The sequence below is a fragment of the Protopterus annectens genome, chromosome 12.part0 (genome assembly GCF_019279795.1).
Source record: "Protopterus annectens isolate FY-2018-M chromosome 12.part0, PAN1.0, whole genome shotgun sequence".
In the NCBI taxonomy this organism is placed as follows: Eukaryota; Metazoa; Chordata; order Ceratodontiformes; family Protopteridae; genus Protopterus; species Protopterus annectens.
The window spans coordinates 219,053,761-219,076,426 of NC_056746.1; the positions used below are offsets into that span (position 1 = coordinate 219,053,761).

General features: G+C 43.7%; 1 protein-coding gene across 2 annotated transcripts in view; it reads left to right on the forward strand.

Moving 5' to 3' along the window:
* Nucleotides 1–22,666, forward strand: part of LOC122816466 — a 332,177-nt gene that overhangs the window by 274,709 nt on the left and 34,802 nt on the right. For both annotated transcript variants that reach the window (XM_044089279.1, XM_044089278.1), the window contains one exon: nucleotides 21,279–21,416. In XM_044089279.1, the coding sequence (XP_043945214.1) occupies nucleotides 21,279–21,416 (138 nt within the window). The remainder of the gene's footprint in view (nucleotides 1–21,278; nucleotides 21,417–22,666) is intronic.

The following is a 22,666-nucleotide window of genomic DNA, read 5'->3' on the forward strand; positions in this document are numbered from 1 at the left end:
AGTTTATGAATTCTAGGAACCTTTGGGCTAGGGTGTTGGGGCTTGAGTAATGTTCCCAGTCTATGTTTGGGTAGTTGAAGTCTCCCAAAATGATGGTATTTGGAGTGACATTCATACTCTCCAGTGTCTTCGGGAAGGCTGTGTGGGGTTCCTGAGTTTGAGAGGGTGGTCTGTAGCATGCTACAAATTGTAAGGCAGTTTTGCCTATGGTTAGTTGCACCTGGATGGTCTCCGATGCTTCGTGCGTTGCCACTAACCTGGAGGTGTGGGTATCTTTGATGAATATGGATACTCCCCCTCCTTTTGTGGTTCAGTCCAAGTTTTAGGGCCGGAAAGCATGATATGAGGTAAAGCCTGATAGTGCTGGGGTGCTCTCAGGAGCCTTGAACCAGGTTTCAGTCACTGCACAGACATCGATGTTCTCCATACTGAGGAGGGCTTAGAGGGCATGCATCTTGAGCTTTAGACTTCTGGCATTGAGCAGCATTACCCTTAGTTTTTTTCCACTTGTGTTTTCTAGGGAGGTAGGTTTGTCATTTGAGCCTTGTCTAAAAAAGGCACTATGGGGGTGGCAAGAGCCTTGGCCAGTATCCGGAAGCCCAGGGGTGACAGGTGCAAGCCATCCCTTGCGAAGCAGTGTGGCTTGTCAAGCATGTCATCCCAAGCAGACAGACATTGGATCCCCTTTGAATGACACCAGTAATTAAGCCAATTGTTAAAACTGATCATTTTGTCTTTGTACTGTGGCATCATTCTTGGTGAGGGTAAGATGCTGCTCAGGGTCAGGGTCATACCGGCCTGGGCTACATAATCAGAGAGCTCCTCTATGTCTCTTTTCATGTAGTCCAGGGAGGTATGCGTCTCGGTCGTTCACACCGGCATGTACAATGACTGAGTCATATTTGTACTTGCTGTGGAGTGACCTGAGTGCTTGTGTTATGTGGTGGATTCTAGCTCCCGACAGGCAGCTTACTGTGACCATTTCCTTGTTCAGTCTGGTGAGCGGGACATCAGTGTGTCTGACTATGGAGTCACCTATTACAAGTGTGTCTGGCATGTTGTTTGGCCTTAAGGGCTGTGACTGTTTAGCACACTGACTTTGTGAACTATGTGTTGCATGTGCTATGTCTTGAGGTGGTGGTTGCTTGGGTGTCTGCTTTGGAGGCCTCTGTTGTTTTGGTAGATTTTTATTCAGCGCCTCCGAGTTTGTTTTTGTGTGTTTGTGTTTGGTTTGCAGTTGTGATAGTTCTATGTGAGACTGGGTTTGTGGTGTGTGTGTGTGGTTACCTTCTCCTCCTGACTGGTCTTGCCAGTACTGAATTGAGAGAGCTCAGCCTCCAGTTTGGCTATATAGTTGCATCTCTCGCATATATTTGTATTTGTTGGGAGGAGGAGAAGGTTGTCTGTGTACATGAGGCAATTGTAACATTGCCTCAAGATTCCCAGATTCACCAGCTGAACAGGAGAGGACGCCAGCAACTGACCCTTCGACATGCTAGAAATAGTGAAAAAGATTGCTGTGTAACTGAGTCAGAAAGGACCTATAGGGAAATGGGTACTCAAGGGAATTTAGGTGAATGAAGTACTTTCTTTTGTTTGAGTGCTTTACCTGTATAAAAAATGCTTTAGGAGCAAGTGCTGAGCTTTTCAGATAGAGTATAGGCTGTTTAGATTGCAAGTAGAACAGTTCTAAGGGAAAAATTGAAGAGCAGACTTTACGGAGCCAGAAATAGTTTAAACTTGATTAACCGGCGCTGCCCAATGCTGCTCTATGGGCAACTTCGTGCTAAAATGCGCAAAAGCGGGCTTTATAGCAGGGGGTTGAAAAGAGCCAGGAATTGACCCAAAATGGCCAATAAACTACAAATTGCTGGGCTGGAACCAATCCTCTAGGGACAAATAGGTTGCTCAGTGCTCCCCACTCCCACTGGTGAACAAGACATTTCCTCTTATCCATATAAGGATATGGATAGCACAGGAACTAAGACAAAGCCCAGAGATCAGCAAAATCTGAAGACTGGACTATTCTAGTTCAGAAAAGCGGGAAAACAAGGATATTTTTTTCTTTTTTTTACAGAGAAAGGAGAAAAAGATACAGTAACAAACAGTAAATGCTATAAAACGGCTAGCACACTTGAGTGTGTTAGCCTAACAATTAAATTAAACAAAAATAACTTTTTAAAGTGCTAACAGTATAAATTCAACACAAGTACAGTAAAACAATATGCAGAGCTGTTTTTTAAGCGAAATGCAGTCGAGATGCAGTAATTTAAGCGAAAGCCAGAAAAAATACTTATAAATCCAGGAAAGTCACTCTTTCACTCTCTGCTGCTTGTAGAACTCTGCAGGACACCACGAGGATCTGTGCTGAGTCTTTTACAAGTGAAAAAGCGCGCAAAAGCGGGCTTTATAGCAGGGGGTTGAAAAGAGCCAGGAATTGACCCAAAATGGCCAATAAACTACAAGTTGCTGGGCTGGAACCAATCCTCTAGGGACAAATAGGTTGCTACTCCTGTAGCATAGCTTTTTGCACTGTACATTTTTATGCAGTTCCCTACTATTTCTTTTTTTTTTTATATTTTCTTTGAGACCATTGTCATTTAAAACATTACAGAAAGCATTATTTTCCTAAAAAGGTGTTATTCCCACCTTTTTTGTTAAATGTCTAGTTCCAGCTTTGTGTTACATGCATACAGTTTGATCTTTTATACAGTTGTTTCATATCATATCCATTTGTGCCTATGTCGCATCTTACAAAACTTTTTATTTTATTGAAAGCCCTCAAACAAAAAACAACCCCCCAGTACCCCTAAAACCTATTAATTTAATACTAACACACAAAACTATGTATATCTTCAAATATTGAAGTTTTACCCTCCTAACAGGAGCAAATGTTGTAAACTGACAGCCATACTCACTGACTTGAGTTAACCTAAAAGAAAGGATGTTAAGTTGTCAATCTCGCCTTCATTCTTGCTTGATGGGTTCGGAGCCGATCCCTCGGCTCCGACTCGGCACTTGCTTTAGCTCGAGAACTCCTTTTACCAGCTCGAGGCAGCCCCATATCCCATGATGCAAGGCAGGAAGTACCCAGATCTCGTTTGCCGCTTGGGAGGTCTTCTCTTTACCAGCTCCTGGTAAGTAGTTCACATTTGTGATATTTAAGCCCCTTTTTTTAGTTAAAACTAATTTTTGATAGTTTAATTTTAATTTTAACCTTTTTCTGACAGAAATCCCTGTCTCTTTTAATTTTTAGTCAGTCAATTTTCCCTATCCCTTCCCCCCCCTGTTAGGGTGTGTGTGTTGGTGTTTTTTACTAAATACCTCTTGGTATTACTTTAATTTAATTTGACTGGTGTTTGTGTGTGTTGTGTTTAGGCACCATGTCTAAGGAGAGGGTTTCAGGTTTTAAGAAGTGTGACTCGTGCTGTCAGAAGATGTCTCTGACAGACGGTCACACTTCTTGCCTGTACTGTTTGGGCCCTCTTCACCTGCAGGACTCCTGTGCTATTTGTCACTCCTTCAGCCAGAGAGTCCTGCAGGAGAGACGCAATAAGTTGATTCTCAGGGGTCTTCTTAAGCCGGAGGGCTCTCCGGCTAAGTCGGCTCCACAAAATCAACCAAAACTGCCAAGGCCCAGGCTTCTGTTTCTAAGCCTGCGGCCTCGGCTCCGACTTCGCATAGAGTCGAGATCGGCACGGGCTGGAGCCGATACTGGATCCACTAAGCTTTGGCCGATGGCTATCGGTGCGAATCTGCTTTGACCACTGTGGTGTCGGCTCGATCGGCTCCGACACCCACGCAGGCATCGGTGTCGGCTCCGATCGGCTCCGACACCCATGTGGCACAGGCATCGGTGTCGGCTCCGATCGGCTCCGACACCGTTACTGGAGCCGATACATCGAGACGTTCTGTCGGCTCCGAGAAATCGGTGCCGACAGGATCAGTAGTATCGGCTCCGATGGCCCATTCCAGGAAGAGGTCGAGGTCTCCTTCCTTGGAGCCGGTACTTTCGGCTCGGCCGCCTCTTCTATCGGAGCGGAGCCATCGGAGCCGATCTTCAAGGTCATCCAGGTTGTCAGATCATGACCTAGAGAGAGTGGTCAGTAGATTGCTCAAGTCACAGGTACTGGCCCAAATGCTACACAGTCCGTCTCAGCAGACGACTGTTGGTCCACACCCCATTACTGTTCCTCCTTCGACTCTACCCCAGAGTTTGGAGTTGGAGTCTTCGGGCATGGTTACTGCTACGGCTGGAGGACGGATACCTCCTTCTGTCCCTTCAGCCCCTACTCTTATCTCCTCTTCCTTAGAGGGATTCGGTGGTCGGGCTTCCATGGTCTCTGGGTGAGTGGCATCGGACCCTTGTCCGAGCCCGCTCTTCCCCTTGGAGCCTCGGCCTTGGTGAGCTCGGCTCCGACATCTGCCTCGGAGACTTCCTTTTCGGTGGCCCCTGGAGTTCCTAGCTCTTCGGAGCGGGTTCTCTCGGACCTGCCTGGGAGGGGAGCATTCGAGGTGATGAAGAGTGTACTGGCCACTGGTATCAGTCAGCAGTCTCTTCCCGTAGCTCCTCCCTCTATTGTACCTGTTGACATCTCTGCCACTTCTCTTGCTACAGGACCCAGAGATCCTCCGCCTCAGGTTTCCCCATTGGGAATTTCCCCCTCTTCCGAGGATTCTCCTGATGTTTGGGAGATCCTCCTAGGAAGAGGACTTGTAAGAGGAAGCATGTAGACTCCCTGAGTCTGTCACTGGATACTGACTTTGATGAGTCAGAGGGATCCCCTAGATCCCCTCTGAGGATGTCTCCTTCTCAGACATCCTAGAACTTCTGAAACAGAGGGAAACTGGCCCACCAACAATCCCTCTGAGGATGAGTCAGTATACCTAGAGGCGTTTGGATCTCGGCCCTCCACCTCCTGGGTGTCTCCGCCTTCGACCCCCTTATGCAGGTTATTGCACGAAAGGCGTGGACAGCTCCTGACTCTGTAGAGCCAGTCCCTAGGAGGCCTTCTAAATTTATCACTGCCCCTAGTGACAAACAATTCCTTACCAAAGGTGTCCCCGCTGATGCCATGGTGGTGGCTGCGGCCACCAAAAGGAACTTGCAGATCCTTCCGTGCCCGTCCATCCTCCTAATAAGGACTCTAGGACCATGGATAGGTATGCAAGCGGATGTTTTCCTCAGCGACCTTTGCTATGCTCGCTGAATTATCTTTGTCACTTCACCAGACTCCAGAGAGATATCCTGAAGGAGCTGGGAGAAGTAGTTCAGGATCCTACAGCTGCAGGGGCCCAAGAAAAGATTGCTTCGCAGCTAGGAACCCTCAATTCCATTGCTAACTCCTCCATGCGGCTAATATCTTATGCTGCGGATGGAGCGAGTAGAGCCGCAGGCACAGGTGTGGCTCTTAGACGCCAAGCCTGGATGCGGCTATGTGATTTTGCGGATCCCTTTAAGGCGTCCTTCACAAATTCTCCCTTTGATGGGTCAGCTTTGTTTGGCCCTCAGGTGAAGGAGACCTTGACCAGGTGTGAGCAGGACGGCAAGACTCTTTCTGTTGTTGGAGTCCGTGTTCCACCCCTTCTAGGCCTTATCCCAAAGGACAGAAGGGTGGGAAGATGTGGTTCCGTAAATCCCAAGGAGTCACGCCGGATTCACGTGGTCAGTTTACCCCTAGAGGCAGAGGGGTAACAACAACAGACGCCGCTCTAGAGGCAGAGGGGTCCAAGAACCAGGGCAACAGGGAGTCTCTTCCTGAGAAGCCTTTTCAGCATCCCTGAGGTGTTGCCCGGCTGTCCCTCCTTGGAGGCAGTCGGGGGAAGATTATCACTGTACCCAGAAGCCTGGCATTCCCTCACTCAAGACAGATGGGTACAGTCGATCATATCCAAGGGTTACATAATTCCTTTCGAGGAAAGTCCCTTCCCTCAAGTTCCCTTCCAGATGTACCACCCGGTCTAAGGGACATTGCAGAGTTAGAAATCGCAAAACTACTGCAAAAGAGCCATTCAGCCAGTTACAATAGACCATTCAGAGCCGGAATCTACTCAAGGTTCTTTTTGGTCCCCAAAAGACGGGAGACTGGAGACCAATATTGGATCTCAGCAGACTCAACAAGTCTGTCAGGAAGACAAGATTCCGAATGGTCACTCTTCAGTCAATTCTGCCCTTCTTACAGAAGGACAACTGGATGTGCTCAATAGATCTTCAGGATGCGTACTATCACATCAAAATTCACAGACGCTCCAGGAGATTTCTCCGCTTTCGGCTGGGGTCCAGTCATTTCCAGTTCAGAGCCCTGCCCTTTGGTCTCACTACAGCCCCAGAGTGTTCACCAAATGCATGGCAGTGGTCACGGCTCACCTGAGACGTCAAGGATTCCAGGTGTTTCCGTATCTCGACGACTGGCTCCTGTCAGCCACCACCAGGCATCAGCTTATACAAGCCAGGGATTACACAATAGACCTTTGTTCTCATTTGGGCATCTCAGTCAACTTCGAAAAGTCATCCTTATCGCCCTGCCAGTCTATTACCTTCATAGGCGCAAAATTAAACACTGTTCGGATGTCAGCTACCCTTACAGAACAAAGAGTTTCAGACATTCAGACTCATGTCAGGATCATTCTGGCCAGCAAGAAAGTACAGGCCAGAATGGTTCTAAAGGTATTAGGTCTCATGGCTGCGGCCATTACTCTTCTTCACCTGGCACGATTCTACATGCGCCTCCTTCAGTGGATGCTGTTCACACAGTGGTCATACCAGCAACTCCCAATGCGTCACCAGATTTTGGTGACACAAACATGCAAAGAACATCTTGCTTGGTGGATCACATCGTCTCAGGTTCACCAAGGCAGGTGCTTTGCACCTCCGTCCCCGATAGCCACTGTCACCACGGATGCCTCCCTGATCGGGTAGGGGGTCATTATCAGGGCAGGATGGTTCATGGGACATGGCAACCGTTCGAGTACCATCTGCACATAAATGTCCTGGAGATGAGAGCAGTGCTTTTAACGTTGCAAGCCCTCAACGACTTTCTTCCCGTAGGGACAATTGCAGTCCACACAGACAACATGTCTGTAGTTTGGTATATCAACAAACAGGGCGGAACCAAGTCCTACCCCTTGTGTCGAGAAGCGCTCAGACTATGGCAATGGGCGATCTCCTCTCATCGGTTTCTGGTAGCAACGCATATCCCTGGGAAAACCAACATTATAGCGGACAGATTGAGCAGAGCTATTCTCATGCCTCACGAGTGGTCTCTCAAGCAATCCATAGCGGAAGAGATTTTTCTGGAATGGGGTCGTCCATGTTGCGATCTTTTGCTACTCCCCAAAACAGCAAATGTCCAGACTTCTTCAGCCTCTTCCCTCTATCAGGCCATCCCCAGAGACGCTCTGACCCAGGATTGGCCCCAGGGACTTCTTTATGCCTTCCCTCCATTTCTTGTGATCCCTCACGTGTTCCAGCATGCTACCGCTTTGAGAGCCAAATTGATTCTCATTGCCCCTTACTGGCCTCGACAAGTTTGGTTCCCGTTCCTCCATCGTCACCTTTTGGTGCAGCCGTGGCATCTGGACCCAGTGCCAGATCTACTGATTCACCAATCCGGTCAGCTGCACCGGTCAATCCCTTCTCTCAACCTCACAGCATGGTTGCTCCACTTCCTTCCTTAGCCAGGCTTCCTTTCATCTCTAACCCAGTTAGAGATATCATAGTAGCTTCACTAAAATCCTCTACCAGGAGGATTTACACAAGCAAATGGAAACGTTTCTCTTATTGGGCTAAGGTCCAAAATATTGATCCTTTTACTGCCCCTGTTCAGGCAGTTCTGGACTTCTTAGCAGAGATTTTTCATGCAGGCTCCTCTTCTTCAACAGTCAGAGTTCAGTTGGCTGCTATTTCTAATTTTCATGTCGGGATAGCAGATCATAATATTATGTCCCATAGGCTCTGCAGGGCCTTCTTGAAAGGAATTTTCCTACTAAAGCCTCCAATCAGGAATCCTCCTCCTCAGTGGGATCTAAATTTAGTGCTGACATCCTTGATTCTTCCCCCCTTCGAGCCAGCTGTTTCTTGTTCCCTGAAATATCTTTCTTGGAAAACGTTATTCCTAGTGGCTATTACATCTGCCAGGAGGGTGTCTGAACTTCATGCTCTTTCAGTTCGACCCCCCTATTTGATTTTTCACAAAGACAGAGTATCTTTGAGAACTAATCCATCCTTTTTACCTAAGGTCGCTTCAAAAAACAATCTGAATCAATCCATTGATCTCCCGTATTTTTTCCTAACTATTCAGATAGAGCTGAACAAAAGCTACATTATCTTGACATCCACCGTCAGCTCAGATATTATTTGGACAGAACAAAAAAATTTAGAAAATCTGATCAACTTTTTGTTTCCTATGCGGATAATAAAAAAGGCCTACCTGTTTCTAAAGTGACTTTGTCCAGATGGCTTTCTTCGGTCATCACTGAAATTTATACGATCAGGGGAAAACAGCTGTGCTCAAAACCTAAAGCACATTCAACTAGGAGTTTAGCTACTTCTACAGCTTTTCAAGCTAGACTGCCTTTGGACACTATTTGTGCAGCGGCCACTTGGGCCACTCCTCACACTTTTGTTTCCCATTACAAATTGGACTTGGCCTCCAGGGACAGAGCCAGTTTTGGCTCTACAGTCCTCAAGAGTTTGTTCCATTGAGCCACCCAGGATAGAGGTGCTAGGGACGCGGTCCCATCAAGCAAGAATGAAGGCGAGATTGACAACTTAACATTAAGAAGTTATGTACCTACCATAACGTTCCATGTTAGTTGTCTTCTCTCGCCTTCTTTCTTGCAACCCTCCCTCCTTCCCCCTGGCCTGGACAGACCTTGTATAAGAAACTATTATGCTAAAGACCATTCAGACCTGGTCCTTTTTCCATCCGTAAGTTTCTTCTTCCTTTGGGAAGTTTTTTATGCTTGGTGTTATTGCCCTTTTGTCAACAAACGAGATCTGGGTACTTCCTGCCTTGCATCATGGGATATGGGGCTGCCTCGAGCTGGTAAAAGGAGTTCTCGAGCTAAAGCAAGTGCCGAGTCGGAGCCGAGGATCGGCTCCGAACCCATCAAGCAAGAAAGAAGGCGAGAGAAGACAACTAACATGGAACGTTATGGTAGGTACATAACTTCTTATTATGAAATAAATATTTCTTTATCCTTTTTCTAGGTTTCAGGGGAATTATCCCTCAAAGCCTTCCTTTATATGTAGGAAACATATAAACATCCTTCTCGTAGTAAGTGTTCCTCCAGGAGAGTTTTACCTGGTAAGCCTTCCCAGGGTTCTAAAGGTCAAAAGTCTTCCTTCCCTGACAAATTTGCTTCTATTTGATATTTAGCCTCTTCTCCCCCATGACCAGATTCTGCTGTCTCTCAGGTTGACCATGTCTTTTCCAGTTCGGCAACAGATTATCTCAGACTCTTGGATTCTTTCCATTATCCAGAGACATTATTTTATGGTTTGGAAGTCCCTTCTTCCCTTCTCAGACCTTCCCCAGCCTCCTCCTTGTCATCTATCTCGTTTTCCTTTGGTCCTTGTGGATTTTTTGACACATGGCACAGTCCAACCTGTTCCTCTTTCTCAGCAGGGTACAGAGTTTTATTCTAGGATGTTTCTGGTTCCCAGAAAGGAGGAGTTTTGGAGGTAGATTCTGGATCTTTCCTTTCTCAACACCCTTCTAAAGGTTCATTCCTTCAGGATGTTGTCTACAGTTGCCCTGCCCCCTGCTGCTGCTTCAAGCTTTTCTGGTGTCCCTAGATTTGAAGGATGCTTACCTCCACATTCCTCTTCACCCCTCACTTAGGGAAACTTTTATATTTCTCTGTTTCTTCCTCTCATTATCAATTTTCTGCTTTGCCTTTTGGTCATTACCACATCTGGCCCCTGTGGTAGCCTTCTGCAGATTTCAGGGGGTTTCATATTTTTGCCTGTTTGGGCGCCCTTTTGATTCAAGGCCCTTCCCACCAGTTCCTGTTTCAGGATCTTCACTTTACTTCACTATGGGTCGTCTTCTTAGTGTGTGGTTCAACCTAAACCTCAAAAAGTCTGTGTTGATCCCCTCCAAGGATCAGGTCTTCTTGGGTTGCAGGATTCAGTCATTCCTGTACTGGCTTGCTTTCTGCCTCCCAAGGTTATATCTTTGACAGTTTACCTTCAGTTTGTTCTCCATTTCCTGTTTTTTGTTGCCAGAGAATTTCTGTGAGCTCTGGGGTACATTGCATCCAGTATTCCCATGGTTGTTTCCTTGTTCAAGATCAATGTGAAGAAGTTTCAATGCTATTTCAAGACTGCTTGGCTGTAGCACTGCAATCCTATGGATTTTCAGAAACGTAATTTCGATGAGTCAAGGCAGACCCATATAGAAATATATATATATATATATATATATATATATATATATATACACGTGTACATATACATATGTATGTGTGTGTGTGAAGGTTTACTATCATTTCACAGATCGCACTTGTGCGAGTTATCATTTGAACGAACCACATCAGTGAAACAAAACAATGACTGACACAAAAGGTGAATGCAGAAGTGGTGAATGTTGAAATAGACATATTTTGAACATTCTCCACACTTCCACAAGTGGTACTAGTATGCAACACACAGCAAAGAACATTTTTGCATAGGGGTAAGCCCCCCTACTGCCCCCACACCCCCTGCTACTTATATATACAAACTCCAAGATCGCACAGGAAAGGGTACATTTCCTGACCCCCAGTATAGTGCAAGCTGCATTAAAATGTTGAAATACACAACAGCAAATGCTGTTGTGCATTTCACCAATTTTTTTTTTCGTTCTTTCAAAATATTGAATTGGGTGTTTGGACTAATGTAAATCGCACGAAGTCTGATCGCCCTTTTGATAGTAAACTTATATAGATATATATATATATATATATATATATATATATATATATATATATATAAAATAATAATTTCATTTAGTTATCAGCTGTATCCTAGCAGAATCTATACTGTTCATGATTTCCCAAATGCCTTTCACATTTCACTGCAGTATGGAGCAGGCCACACAACCTCATCAACATCAGCACAGCTGCCATGTGATGATCTGGCTGAACTTAAGTAAGGGTCATTCTTGTAACGATTTAGAATTCAGAAGTTAAACCAATAACTTGGACATCACTGCTATCACTAGGAAAAAACACCCCAGTCCTCAGAATTCTTTCATGCACTGAACTGACAGCTTTAATGGAATGTGTAATATAACGTCAGAGGTCAGAGGCCATTCCTCAGAGAATTTTATGGAGGCAGAGCATGAAAAATAACAGAAAAAAGGGAAAATTATTACAAATCATGAAATGATTATCGAGAAACTACAGAAGGCATCATTTCAACAGTAAAACAACCCTAAAGGTAAGAATACCGACAAATCGCTTTACCTATACCTCCTAGCACAAGACCTATTCCTCACTCACAAAGGAACAAAGACCTATATTCAACACACTTCCTAGAGCTGCCAGTTAGGATAGAACCTAGGAAATAATTTTTGACCTCCTGAAATTAAACATCTTTTTAAAAGTTCCAAATTTAAAAATACCAACCCTCTGGGCCGCATTGCCCCTTCTGTCTTCCCAGTTCCTGATATCACCTTGGATCTAAAAAATGCCTACCTTGACATTCAGGGACCACACATTCTTTCTCTGATTCAATTTACCTCTTTGCACTCTGGTTTAGGTATAGCTTTGTGGATGTTTACAATGTACCTGACATCAGTATTTGCTTTTTGCATAACCAAAATCCTTCACATCTTCCCTTAAGTGAATGACTGCCTGATATGGGGAGAGTTTCAGGAGGTGGGGAGCAGGGCCATTTCACAACTGTAATATGTTATATGATAAGCAGGGTGGGACCAGATTGTACACCCTGTGCAGATGAGCAGTGATTTTTTAGGACCTGACCCTGCAGCACAGCAGTACATGTACCATCCTAATAGAATGCTTTTGGCAGGCCAGTTAAGCAGATCAAAGGTAAACCCTGACAAATGGATGATACAAAATGAAGTTGCCTTCCAGCTAGTACAGAGAATGGGGTGTCCTTGAAGTACTACTGTTTGCTTATTTAGACAATAGACAGCTAAAACACTTTTTTTGTTCAAGAACACTATGTATAGAGGCTTGGGCAGTAGACACCTTCTCAATTAAGCGAACGTTCTGTAGCTACACACCTTCCCTGTGATCACCTTTCTGTTTGGTGTGATTAACTGAGGCAGGACAGACCAGAAATGCTACTGATAACACATTTTGGACCAGGCAGTCCTGGTTCTCCCTCTTTATGGAAATGCTCAGGGGGAAACATTAGGTGCTTCCCATATTACAGTAGACCTGTATACACAGAACAAAGGGTCCCTCGTGCACTCTAGTCTAGAGACACTACAACTCACAGCTTGGATGGTCGAGCCTGTTGCCCTTCAGACACCAGTATACAAAGGGCGTGCTGAATATTCTTAAGGAAGTTAAAAGGTCTACCACTAAGAGAGTCTATATATCCAAACAGAACAGTTTTTCCAGTTGGTTCCAGGCAAGAAGGCAGGAGCTCAGCTCAGCACTGCACCAGTGCCACTCATCCTTGAATATCTCTGTGAGCTTTTTGGTACAAGCTTGGCATACATTTCCATTAAGGTCCACTTTTCTGCCATATCAGCCTGTGTTCCACTGGATCTGATACTGACCTGTCTGAGGACAGTAAATACATTCCTTAAAGGAATGCTACATCTAAGACTACCAAGAAAGAGAATAACCCTGCTATGGACCTGCCTTTTGTCCTGGATATGCCTGTCCAAGCTCCCTGAGCCAGCAGCCACAACTCACATGCAGTTCCTACTTTGGAAGACCATTGCCATCAGTTTGGCCAGACAAGTATCAGAACTCCAAATACTAATGTGCAAGGAACAAGTTTTAGTCTTTCATAAGGCAAGGGTGAGCCTGAGAAGCAATCCTTTTGTGACAAGAGTTGACAGAGTTCACCTTGAATGAGACTATCCAGTTATCTGTTTTTTTTTCCACTAACCCAAAAAATAGAGTACAGAATTTATATTCCTTAGGTGTGTACAGACAGCTAAGATACTACAGGACCAATGGCACCAGAAGATTTATCCAGTTATTTGTCTTTTGCAGCAAAGAATGAGACCCAGTTTCTACATACATTTCTGCACATTGTATACAGTTTTGCTACTACTTCCAATAAAAACTCCTGGAAGACCCAGTCAGAGCTCACAGTACCCATTTACAAATACATGTAAGACATTCCTTAAAAGACCGAGTACCTAGGCCATTCTGGAAGCAGCCACTGGGACATCTGCTCACACATTCTCAAAACATTACAAACTACAGACTTGACAGAGCTAGAACAGGGTTTACTAAGGCCACAATACAGGGCATACATCAACCAAGTACCTCTTTTCAGTCCACCCCTATCATCCTGAAGCTCAGAGAATTGTCCTTGACCTAGTATTTATGACTTCTACACCAGTCATTTAACAAAGTACATAGTGCATTTGTATAGGAGCTTTCTGTAATAGAAGAAGTTTTGAGTCAATCATTTTTGCATTTTAACATCCCTCCTACCATCCCCTGTAGTAGGTTACCTCATCTTTTTCCTTCTTGTCTGTGAGCATTCTGTATTGGGGTGGGGTACCCTATCCTTTCAGCCTCCCTGTTCTCCTTGTTTGGGGAAATTAGGGCCTTGGATCTGCTCAGATTTATATAGTTGCCAGGGGAGGCTGGTTACTTTTGTCCTCTGTTCCTGAGTAGGTTGGGACCTTTCTGTCCTTTGTTTGCTTCAGCTTACTCATGTCTTTTCTAGGTTTGACATGGACTTCTCTGTATCCTGTCTTACCAAGAAAGCAGTATAGTGGCACAGGTGAATGCAGGCTTTATGCTGGAAGTATCGTGACATTTCAGATAGAGGGCATCTGCTGTGCTAAGGGTGAAGGGTTCTGATCTCTGGAAGTCAGTGCAGATGTTCAAAGACTGCCAGCAATTAAGTCCAAGTAGTTAAGAGTGCTACAGTAATGATGTACCCCAACTTCTGCTGTTTGACAATCCATCCTACAAATAAGCTGCAGGAAAGAGAAATAAAGGAATACTTATTTCAGAGATCTGAACTATGAGTTCTGGTTTCTTTGGTACTCAGGACATGACCCACACACACACACACACACACACACACACACACACACACACACACACACACACACACACACACACACACACAAAGTCAGGGAAATGGGAAAGCAAGTTTTCTAGTGAGATTTGTCATTGTATACGACTCCCAAAATGTGGCCCTACAGTGTAGTCATTTGATTAGTTAAATCAAACCTTTTTGGGAGTGGCAAACTACAATTACCAGTGCAAAAAGGAACATTTTAGCCTTACAGAAATTCAGAAGTGAACTTTCCACTGTTGCTAATTTGGTGGAAAATTCAAAAATGACAATCTAAAAATTTTACAGTATTGTCACTTCAGATTATAAAATGTTTATTACAAGATTTTTTTGCAGTATTTCATCAGCAAATGTTAAAACAAAACAGCATTTTGTTTATCAGGCGATTAAATTACCTTACTGGCATATTATCAGTGGTAAACAAGAAACTCCACAGAGGGACAGAATATGCTGACTGTGGTATAAAAATTAGTACCTGCATAGAACATCTTGCTTTCATCTCTACCAAATCATTTCAGCATAGGATACAGTTTGAAATACAGTTGTGCATTAAAATTCAAAAAGGTAATAAAAGTATTTTCTAAAACAATGTTGGTGCATAAAATGATAATTGTCATCTGGCCATCAATGAAGACAGGTTTACTCATTCAGTAAAGTTTACCCTGTTGGGCATTGCTCTTTTGAACAAATCATATATGTCATTGCTGGAGCCTTCCTGTGTCCTGACAGAGTGCTCTTCAAACTATCTGGAGATACAGAGCTAAGTATATTTTTCTCGCACTTCAGCGTTGCGTACTGTTAATTGTTGTTTGACTAATTTTATATCATCGTTGGCTGACTTCAGAGTTGTGCACTATTTTTGCTTCACTGTATAGTTTTTCAGATCTCTACTGAAGGTGTTAGTTACCCACACTCCCTATTCCTGTCTTGTTGTTTAAAATATGGAGGCTTTTGCAATTGCTCACCCCCCACTGTAGTTTTGATCTGGGACACTCCCCCCAGACCCATCTCTTTACCTCATTCTATCTAATAGACTCCTTCTGCACTTGTTTTTAGTCATTTTTAATTTAATTGCATTTTTTAAACTGTTTGGTCTAACATTGCTACATACTGAAGTGTGCTAGCTTGCACTGCATTTGAATTGTTTTTATTGCTGTTTTAGCTACTTTTCTGTGTATATATATATATCTATATATATATATATATATATATATATATATATATATATATATATATATATATATATATATATATATAATCTAAGCCTGTTTCCTACCTTTCCTGTAACTAGTGTAGTCCAGATTCAGATTTGCTATATCCAGGGCTGTATGTAAGCTTCTGACCCCCCCCCAAGCTTTCTGTGTTGGAGGGAAGCCTTCTAGCTTATCAGTGGGAGTGGTAAGCACTAGGTAACCTATCTACCACATAAGGAGTGGTTCTGGCCCAGAAATTGTAGTTATTGGCCGTTTGGGCAGTTTTTCCATCTCGCTCAACTGTCTGATTTAAAAGCCCACATTTGCACTTGTTTCCCCCCTTTCCTGTAACTAGTTTAGTCCAGATACGTATTCTTAGTTTTAACACTTGAATTTGCTTATTCATGATCAGCACTTGTTCAGAACTTGTTGTAAGCACTAAGTAACCTACTAATTACTACAGAACTCAAACCTTCCTCATTACCTAGAGGAAAACAGTTTTGGTACTTACTTTCCTCACTTTCTTAGAGAAAAACAGCTCTTGTACTCACTTTCCTCACTTATCTAGAGGAAAATAGTTTTTTTATTCAGGCATGTCCAAGGGTCGGCTCCCAGTGTTCTCTCCTGTCTATCTGATGAATCTGGGCATCTTGGGGCAATGTTGAAATTGCCTCATGTACACAGACAACCCTCTCCTCCTACCACCCAACACTACAACCTGTGAGAGATGCACTTATCTAGCCAAACTGGAGGTAAAGCTCTCTCCAACCAAGACTGAACTTGATAGTCAAGAGGAGAAGGTAAACACTTGCAACACACCACACTCATCACATAGTCTCACTAAATCTACACCACCAAAATCCACACATAGAAACACAAAAACATTTGCGGAGGCTCTCAATAATCTGCTCAAGCAACAGAGACCTCCAAAGTAGAAATGTAAGCAACCTCCACCCCCCAAAACAACCCAAATGACACATAGCCTGCAGACTCAGTGTGCCACTCAACCACAGCCAGTAAGGTAAAACAATGTACTCAATACACTAGTCATAGGTGACTCTAGTCAGGCACACTGATGTCCCACTCACCAGGCTAAACAAGGAGAAGGTTACTGTCAGCTGCCTGTCGGGTGCCAGAATCTGCCACATAGCCCATGCACTCAGGTCACTCCACAACAAGTGCAAGTATGACTCTTTCATTGTCCATGTTGGTGTGAACGACCTGAGACGTACCTCCCTGGACCACATGAAAAGAGACATGGAAGTACGATCTTGTAGCCCAGGCAGGTATGACCATAGCCGTGAGTAGCATTCTGCCATCACCTAGAATGATGCCACAGTACAAGGACAAAATGATTGACTTCAACAATTGGCTAAGTGTTTGGTGTCATTCTAAAGGGATCCAGTATCTGTCTGCCTGGGATGACATGGTCGACAGACCACGATGCTTTGCCAGAGATGGCCTGCACCTGTCACCCCTGGGATTCCGGAAATTGGCTAAGGTTCTTGCTGCCCCTGTAGTGCCTTTTTCAGGCAAGGTTCAAATGAAAAATTCACCACCATTTAAAATGGAGAACATCGATATCTGTGCAGTGACTGAGACCTGGTTCAAGGCTCCAGAGAGCACCCCTGCACTACCAGGCTATAACTCCTACCACACTTTCCGGCCATGTAACCTGGACCGGAACACCAAAGGCGGAGGTGTGTCCATATTCATTAAGGATATCCACATCTCCAGGCTAGTTGCTCAGCATAATGCAGCCGAGATTATCCAAGTGCAACTAACTCTGGGCATAACTGCAATCCAAATTGTAGCTTGCTACAGATCCCCCACCATGCCCCAGGATTCCCATTTCTCATTTCTTGATGTACTGGAAAATATTAGGGTTCAACCAAACACCCTAATAATGGGCGATTTCAACTACCCCATCAAAAACTGGGAAAACTACTCATGTACCAACTCCGTCGCTCAACACTTTCTGGAATTCATAAACTCCAATGCCCTGGATCAACTTATCCACACCCCCACCAGGGGCAACAATATCCTAGATCAAGTCATTACCAACATGAGTGACCGGTGTTCCCCACCTGAAGTCAACGCCTCATTGGTCCGATCCGACCATAAGCTAATTACCCTAGATAGCCACATCCTGCCCCCACCCCCCATTAAGGAAACCATGGTAAAAAATGTCTCCAAAGCCAACTTCACGCTTCTTAAGACAGAAGTGGTGAACTTCATGACACCCATGCAGATGGACAGTACAGTTATGACTACTTAATCCTAAACAATTGCACTTTATAAGCACTTACATGAGTGCATGGATCGTGCTATCCTAAACAGAACCAAGACGCTATCCTCCAAAAAAGGAAGCCAATCTGGTGGTCCCCTGCCATAAACTGTACAACAGAAGGAAGAAACTGTTGCAAAAGAGAGTAAAATCCCATGAGTGGAGGAGCTCCATGGTCAGCATCAGTAAGAAGCTGCGATTCCTGATAAAAATCCTCCAAAGCTAGTTACGAAAACAAAATTGCCACTGATTCTAAAGACAACCACAAAGCATTCTATAGCTATGTCAAGAATCTCATTGGCAACACTCAGATCTGCTCTGAGTTACAGCACAATGGCACTAAATATATAGACCCAATTGATATTGCCAACATCCTGGCAGATAGGTTCAGTGCTAACTTTACCCCCCCTCTCACCCCCTAAAGAGCCCATCTCTATACCGGAAGAATGCAAAGTTCCGGTAATCACGGCTGCACAGGTAAAAAACAGACTCTCCAAAGCAAAGAACACAGCATCCGTGGAACCAGACAACATCCCAGGCTGCGTTCTACACGAACTACAGAACGAACTGGCACCCTACCTAAGTACCATGTTCAATCGTAGCCTCACCTCAGGTTTTGTGCCTGTGTTTTGTGAATGGCGCACAGCAACAGTTATCCCACTCCACAAGGGGGGAGCCACCACGGATCCCGGGAACTACCGCCCCATTAGCCTGACGAGCCTGGTCTGCAAGACCATGGAGCGTATCATCATGGAACTTCTAAACAAAGACATTGGTGATCTCCAAACTCTGGACCCCACCCAGTTCGGGTTTGTAAAAGGCAGATCATGTCTCCTAAACCTGATAGACTTCTTTGAAGCAGTCACCAAAGCCATAGACGAGGGTAAGGTAGTTCACACAGCCTATCTAGATCTTGCCAAGGCTTTCGACACCATCCCCCACTCTGGAATTATAGATAAACTCACTAAACTAGGTATAAATCCCTTTGTCACAAGATGGGTTGCCAACTGGCTCACTGACAGAACCCACACTGTGAAAGTAGCAGTCTCCAAATCCGACTTCAGACCAGTGACAAGTGGAGTACCACAGGGTTCAGTTCTGGGTCCTCTCCTGTTTAGTATCTACTCCTCTGAAGTACAAGCTAACACAGAAGGTCTTTGGCTAATGAAGTTCGCAGATGACTGCAGACTAGGAGCTATAATCGAAATTCCTAACAATGTGGACATCCTACAAAAGGGCCTTACTGGGACAGATGCCTGGTGTCAAAGCCATGGCCCCAAGCTCAGTGCCAAAAAGTGCATTGTCATACCCTTTGGTAAAAACTCTGTACCCATGAACTGCAACATAAGCAGTAGTATACTTAACACCGAAAGTGTGATAAGAGACCTTGGGACACAGGTAGACAGTAGTCTCTCCTTTGATAATCACATTGCCACAGTAGTCAGGAAATCCTTCTACATGGCACACCTCATCACAAAAGGTTTCTCATCCAGAAAAAAAGAGGTAATTGTTCCCCTCTACTCATCACTAATTAGACCCATTATAGAGTACAACGCCCCTTTTGGTATGTACCTCACAAGACATCCACAACAACTAGAAAGGTTGCAGAAATACCTCACAAAGAGTATTACAGTCCTCAAACAGATGCCCTACGCAGACCGTCTTAAAAAACTCCAGCTTTACTCCGTCGCATATCGCCTACTCAGAGGTGATCTCTGCCTAACATACAAAGCTATGTCAAACCCATAGCTGTTGGACATGCTCCACTTAAAGAAATCCCAATCCCTCCGAGCTACATGCTTTAGGGACCTAAACCTTGTCACCACAATAAACAGAACATGCCGGAGGGATAGATTCCTGTCCCAGAGACTTCCCATACTCTGGAATAAACTGCCTATCTGTATCAAACTAAGCTCCTCATTAGCACTCTTCAAGAAAAATCTTGATGATTGGATGGGAAATAGGAAATTCACCCCGGGGATCACTTCTGTGGCTCTGCTCGACAGTGGCACAGGAAAATAATTTTCTTGGGTGGCAAAAGCCAGGGTACCTTTTTGGCTGGGCTTGTATAGGCCCCAGGGCCGGTAGCCTAGTACCTACCTATGTTGCTCATGTGTGAATCAGGCTTTACTATTCTTCTGGTGGTGATGAGCACGGTCATAAGTCAGAGAGCATTTAATCCATTCCTAAGAGAATAGTAAGAAAAACATTGTCTAGCTTTGTGTCCTTAGTTGGTTACATATGTGTTAGTATCAGCTGATTATAAATCGTATTTGTGTGAGGTATCTCAAAGTTAAGCTGTAACTAACTATAAGTGCATTGCAGTTGGATAGTGGTTGCATGTCAGAGATTCACAAGCAGCACCATACCTCTCAACTGTAGAGATTTTTGCCTCTTATTTTTGATCCGTTTTTCATAAAGTTGTTTCATTTAGTGATAAATCTTTAAAGATTGAAGTTAGAAAATAATGACAGTCATTTGAGTTTCAGACCCCGTACCCTTCATAAAATCCACGCTAATACAAAACCTGTTATTCTATCAACTGTCTAAATTTGTAAGAGCAGTATTTAAAAATTGTCCCTATTTTTGGGCCTCTGTCCCACTTTTATTCATGGCTTTGTCCAGATTTCATGTTCTAACAGGTTAAGAGTTATGTGCAGCACACTTCACAGAACAGGGGACTCGTGAACAAGATGATTAAAGGCCACATTGAGGCAGATTTAAGTGGCTTCAGTGATTTAAGTGAAGTGGTACAACAGAGGTGCTGTATCTCACTTTCACCTAGTCTGGTTCCTATATGGGATAATCAATGGTTTACCTACTACACATCGAAGTGCAGTTTATTGGCTCACCGTTTATTGAAAATGATGAACCAAAAAATGTATAAAATCACACAATTTTTTTTTTCTTTCTGTCATTGCAATTGGGCAAGTACCCCTGCATCTCCATCCCTTCACCACCACCACTAAATGATATATACCAACTTTATGGTGTCACCAGAGTGGAGAAAAGAGCAAACATCCTACAAGCACATTGCATATTCAATCCACTTGATCCTGTATTGTTTTGTGAGCTGAAATGTAACACTGCTTAGTCTTGGCTTTTAGCCTTACTGTTGTGCTTTGTTTTGGAATGATATTCTTCAGCTGTGCCCCAAAATCCATTTCTTAGGATCAGGAAAATAAGCCTCAACTAGATCCTGGAGAAAGAGCATCATCCTGACTGAACTTTGGGGTGTTATTTTTTGTGTGGTGACACCTAGATCTGTATGACTGGGTTGCAATATTGTTTCAGACAGTTACACACTTGAGTGTCAGAATATCAAAACTGAAACAAAAACTGCTTTAGTTGGTCACTATCACCAAGGAAGCAGAGTCAGTAATCCCCCCCCAGGAGGCAGGTCTGCTGTTTCCCCCTTCTAAGTTTCTCTGTTTCTTCTTTGTAGGTTGGTGTTTTGCCATCTGAAACTTAGTCCATATGCCTTTTGATTGATAGCAGCAGATTATCACAGTCTGATTGTATCCTAGAGAAAATGAAATAATGCTTGTCTCTTTTTTTTAAACAGGTCAGTGTTCAGAACAGCCCAGCAGTTTCCACTCCTCCAGCTGTTCAGCGCTTTCCAATGAGTAACCACACTGTGAGACAACCAATAAGTACAGTACAACGCAACTCACCCACCATGACCACTGTTCCAAATGCACATGTAAGGCAAATCTCAAGTAGATATAAAAATGTGCTACATTAGTCAAGTTCTTCCTGTTGGTTTAATAGCAGTTTGTTTGAGTGGAAAACTTATGTCACCAATTAACCAGAAAAGTTCAGTATGTGATTAACGTTTTTAGGTAGATACTGTGATCTTTGGAATTTCAAATATGAAGGTTCAATTAGGATTGAACTGATGTTTGAAGTAGTTGGGATTTGTTTCAAAGAGTGATCGTAGGTTTTAGGATGTCTCATGATTTAGTTGATTATTACATTCTGATTATTACATTCAGTACCAGGCTGCATTCCACATAACTTTACTTTAACTGTGATCTTCTCATCATGAACTTATATCCAGTAGGTGCTCGTGTGATCCTAACTTGGTCCTGTTTCCTATTGTGGAGACTTTTTGAAGGGGCTGTCCAAGTCTCCGTGTTCTTAGGATTTTTCTGACATGCCACAGTCTTTGCAATTGGTTGTTGGTAATGATGCTGAAATTGTGTTGTGACACAACCATTTGTTATGGAGTTCTCTTTTCCCCCATCAGATCTTTAATTAACATAATTAATAGCAGAACCATGGTGCTCACAGATGCATTAACTGGAGGGGGGGGGGGCAGAGAGAGAGAGAGAAATCTGTCAAGCTTTCCTCGTAGAACTGCTGTATATTTAAACTAGAAGGTATATATTATGGGGTGGCTTAAAAAGGTTTCACCTTTATTTAGCAATTCTAGCTACCTCCTGTCAATACCTTGAGTTCACTTCTAAAATTATATTCCAGAGCAGATTTGAAATTTCTAAAGCTTTAAAAAGTGTTTCATATTATCTCCATGTTCTGCCATTGAACTTGGTCTTACCCCACAGTACATTGTTTTGGAGGGTTACCTATTGAAATTCTGAAAGCTATAATTTGTGATCCTCGGAGCAGCAGAACGAAAAATGTGATTGTAATATAAAGTATACAAACTCTGAGGCTGTAGTACCTCAAATTATTCTTCAGCATTGTGAGGTGCAGTGATATATATAATAGTAGTTGGGGTTTTGATGGGGGGTGTAGCAGGTGAAGTCCTAATGTAAAACCTGTTTTAAAGGTGTTAACAGGGGTTTTAGAATTCACTGTATTTGTTTGAATCACAGATTATTTTTCAGTGTCAGAATTCACAGGATTGTGTTTTGCACTTCTGTTAGGGAGTCATTTTCTTTTGAGCAGAACTATCACTGTTCAGTAATCATAATTTTGTCTCTTTCCAGT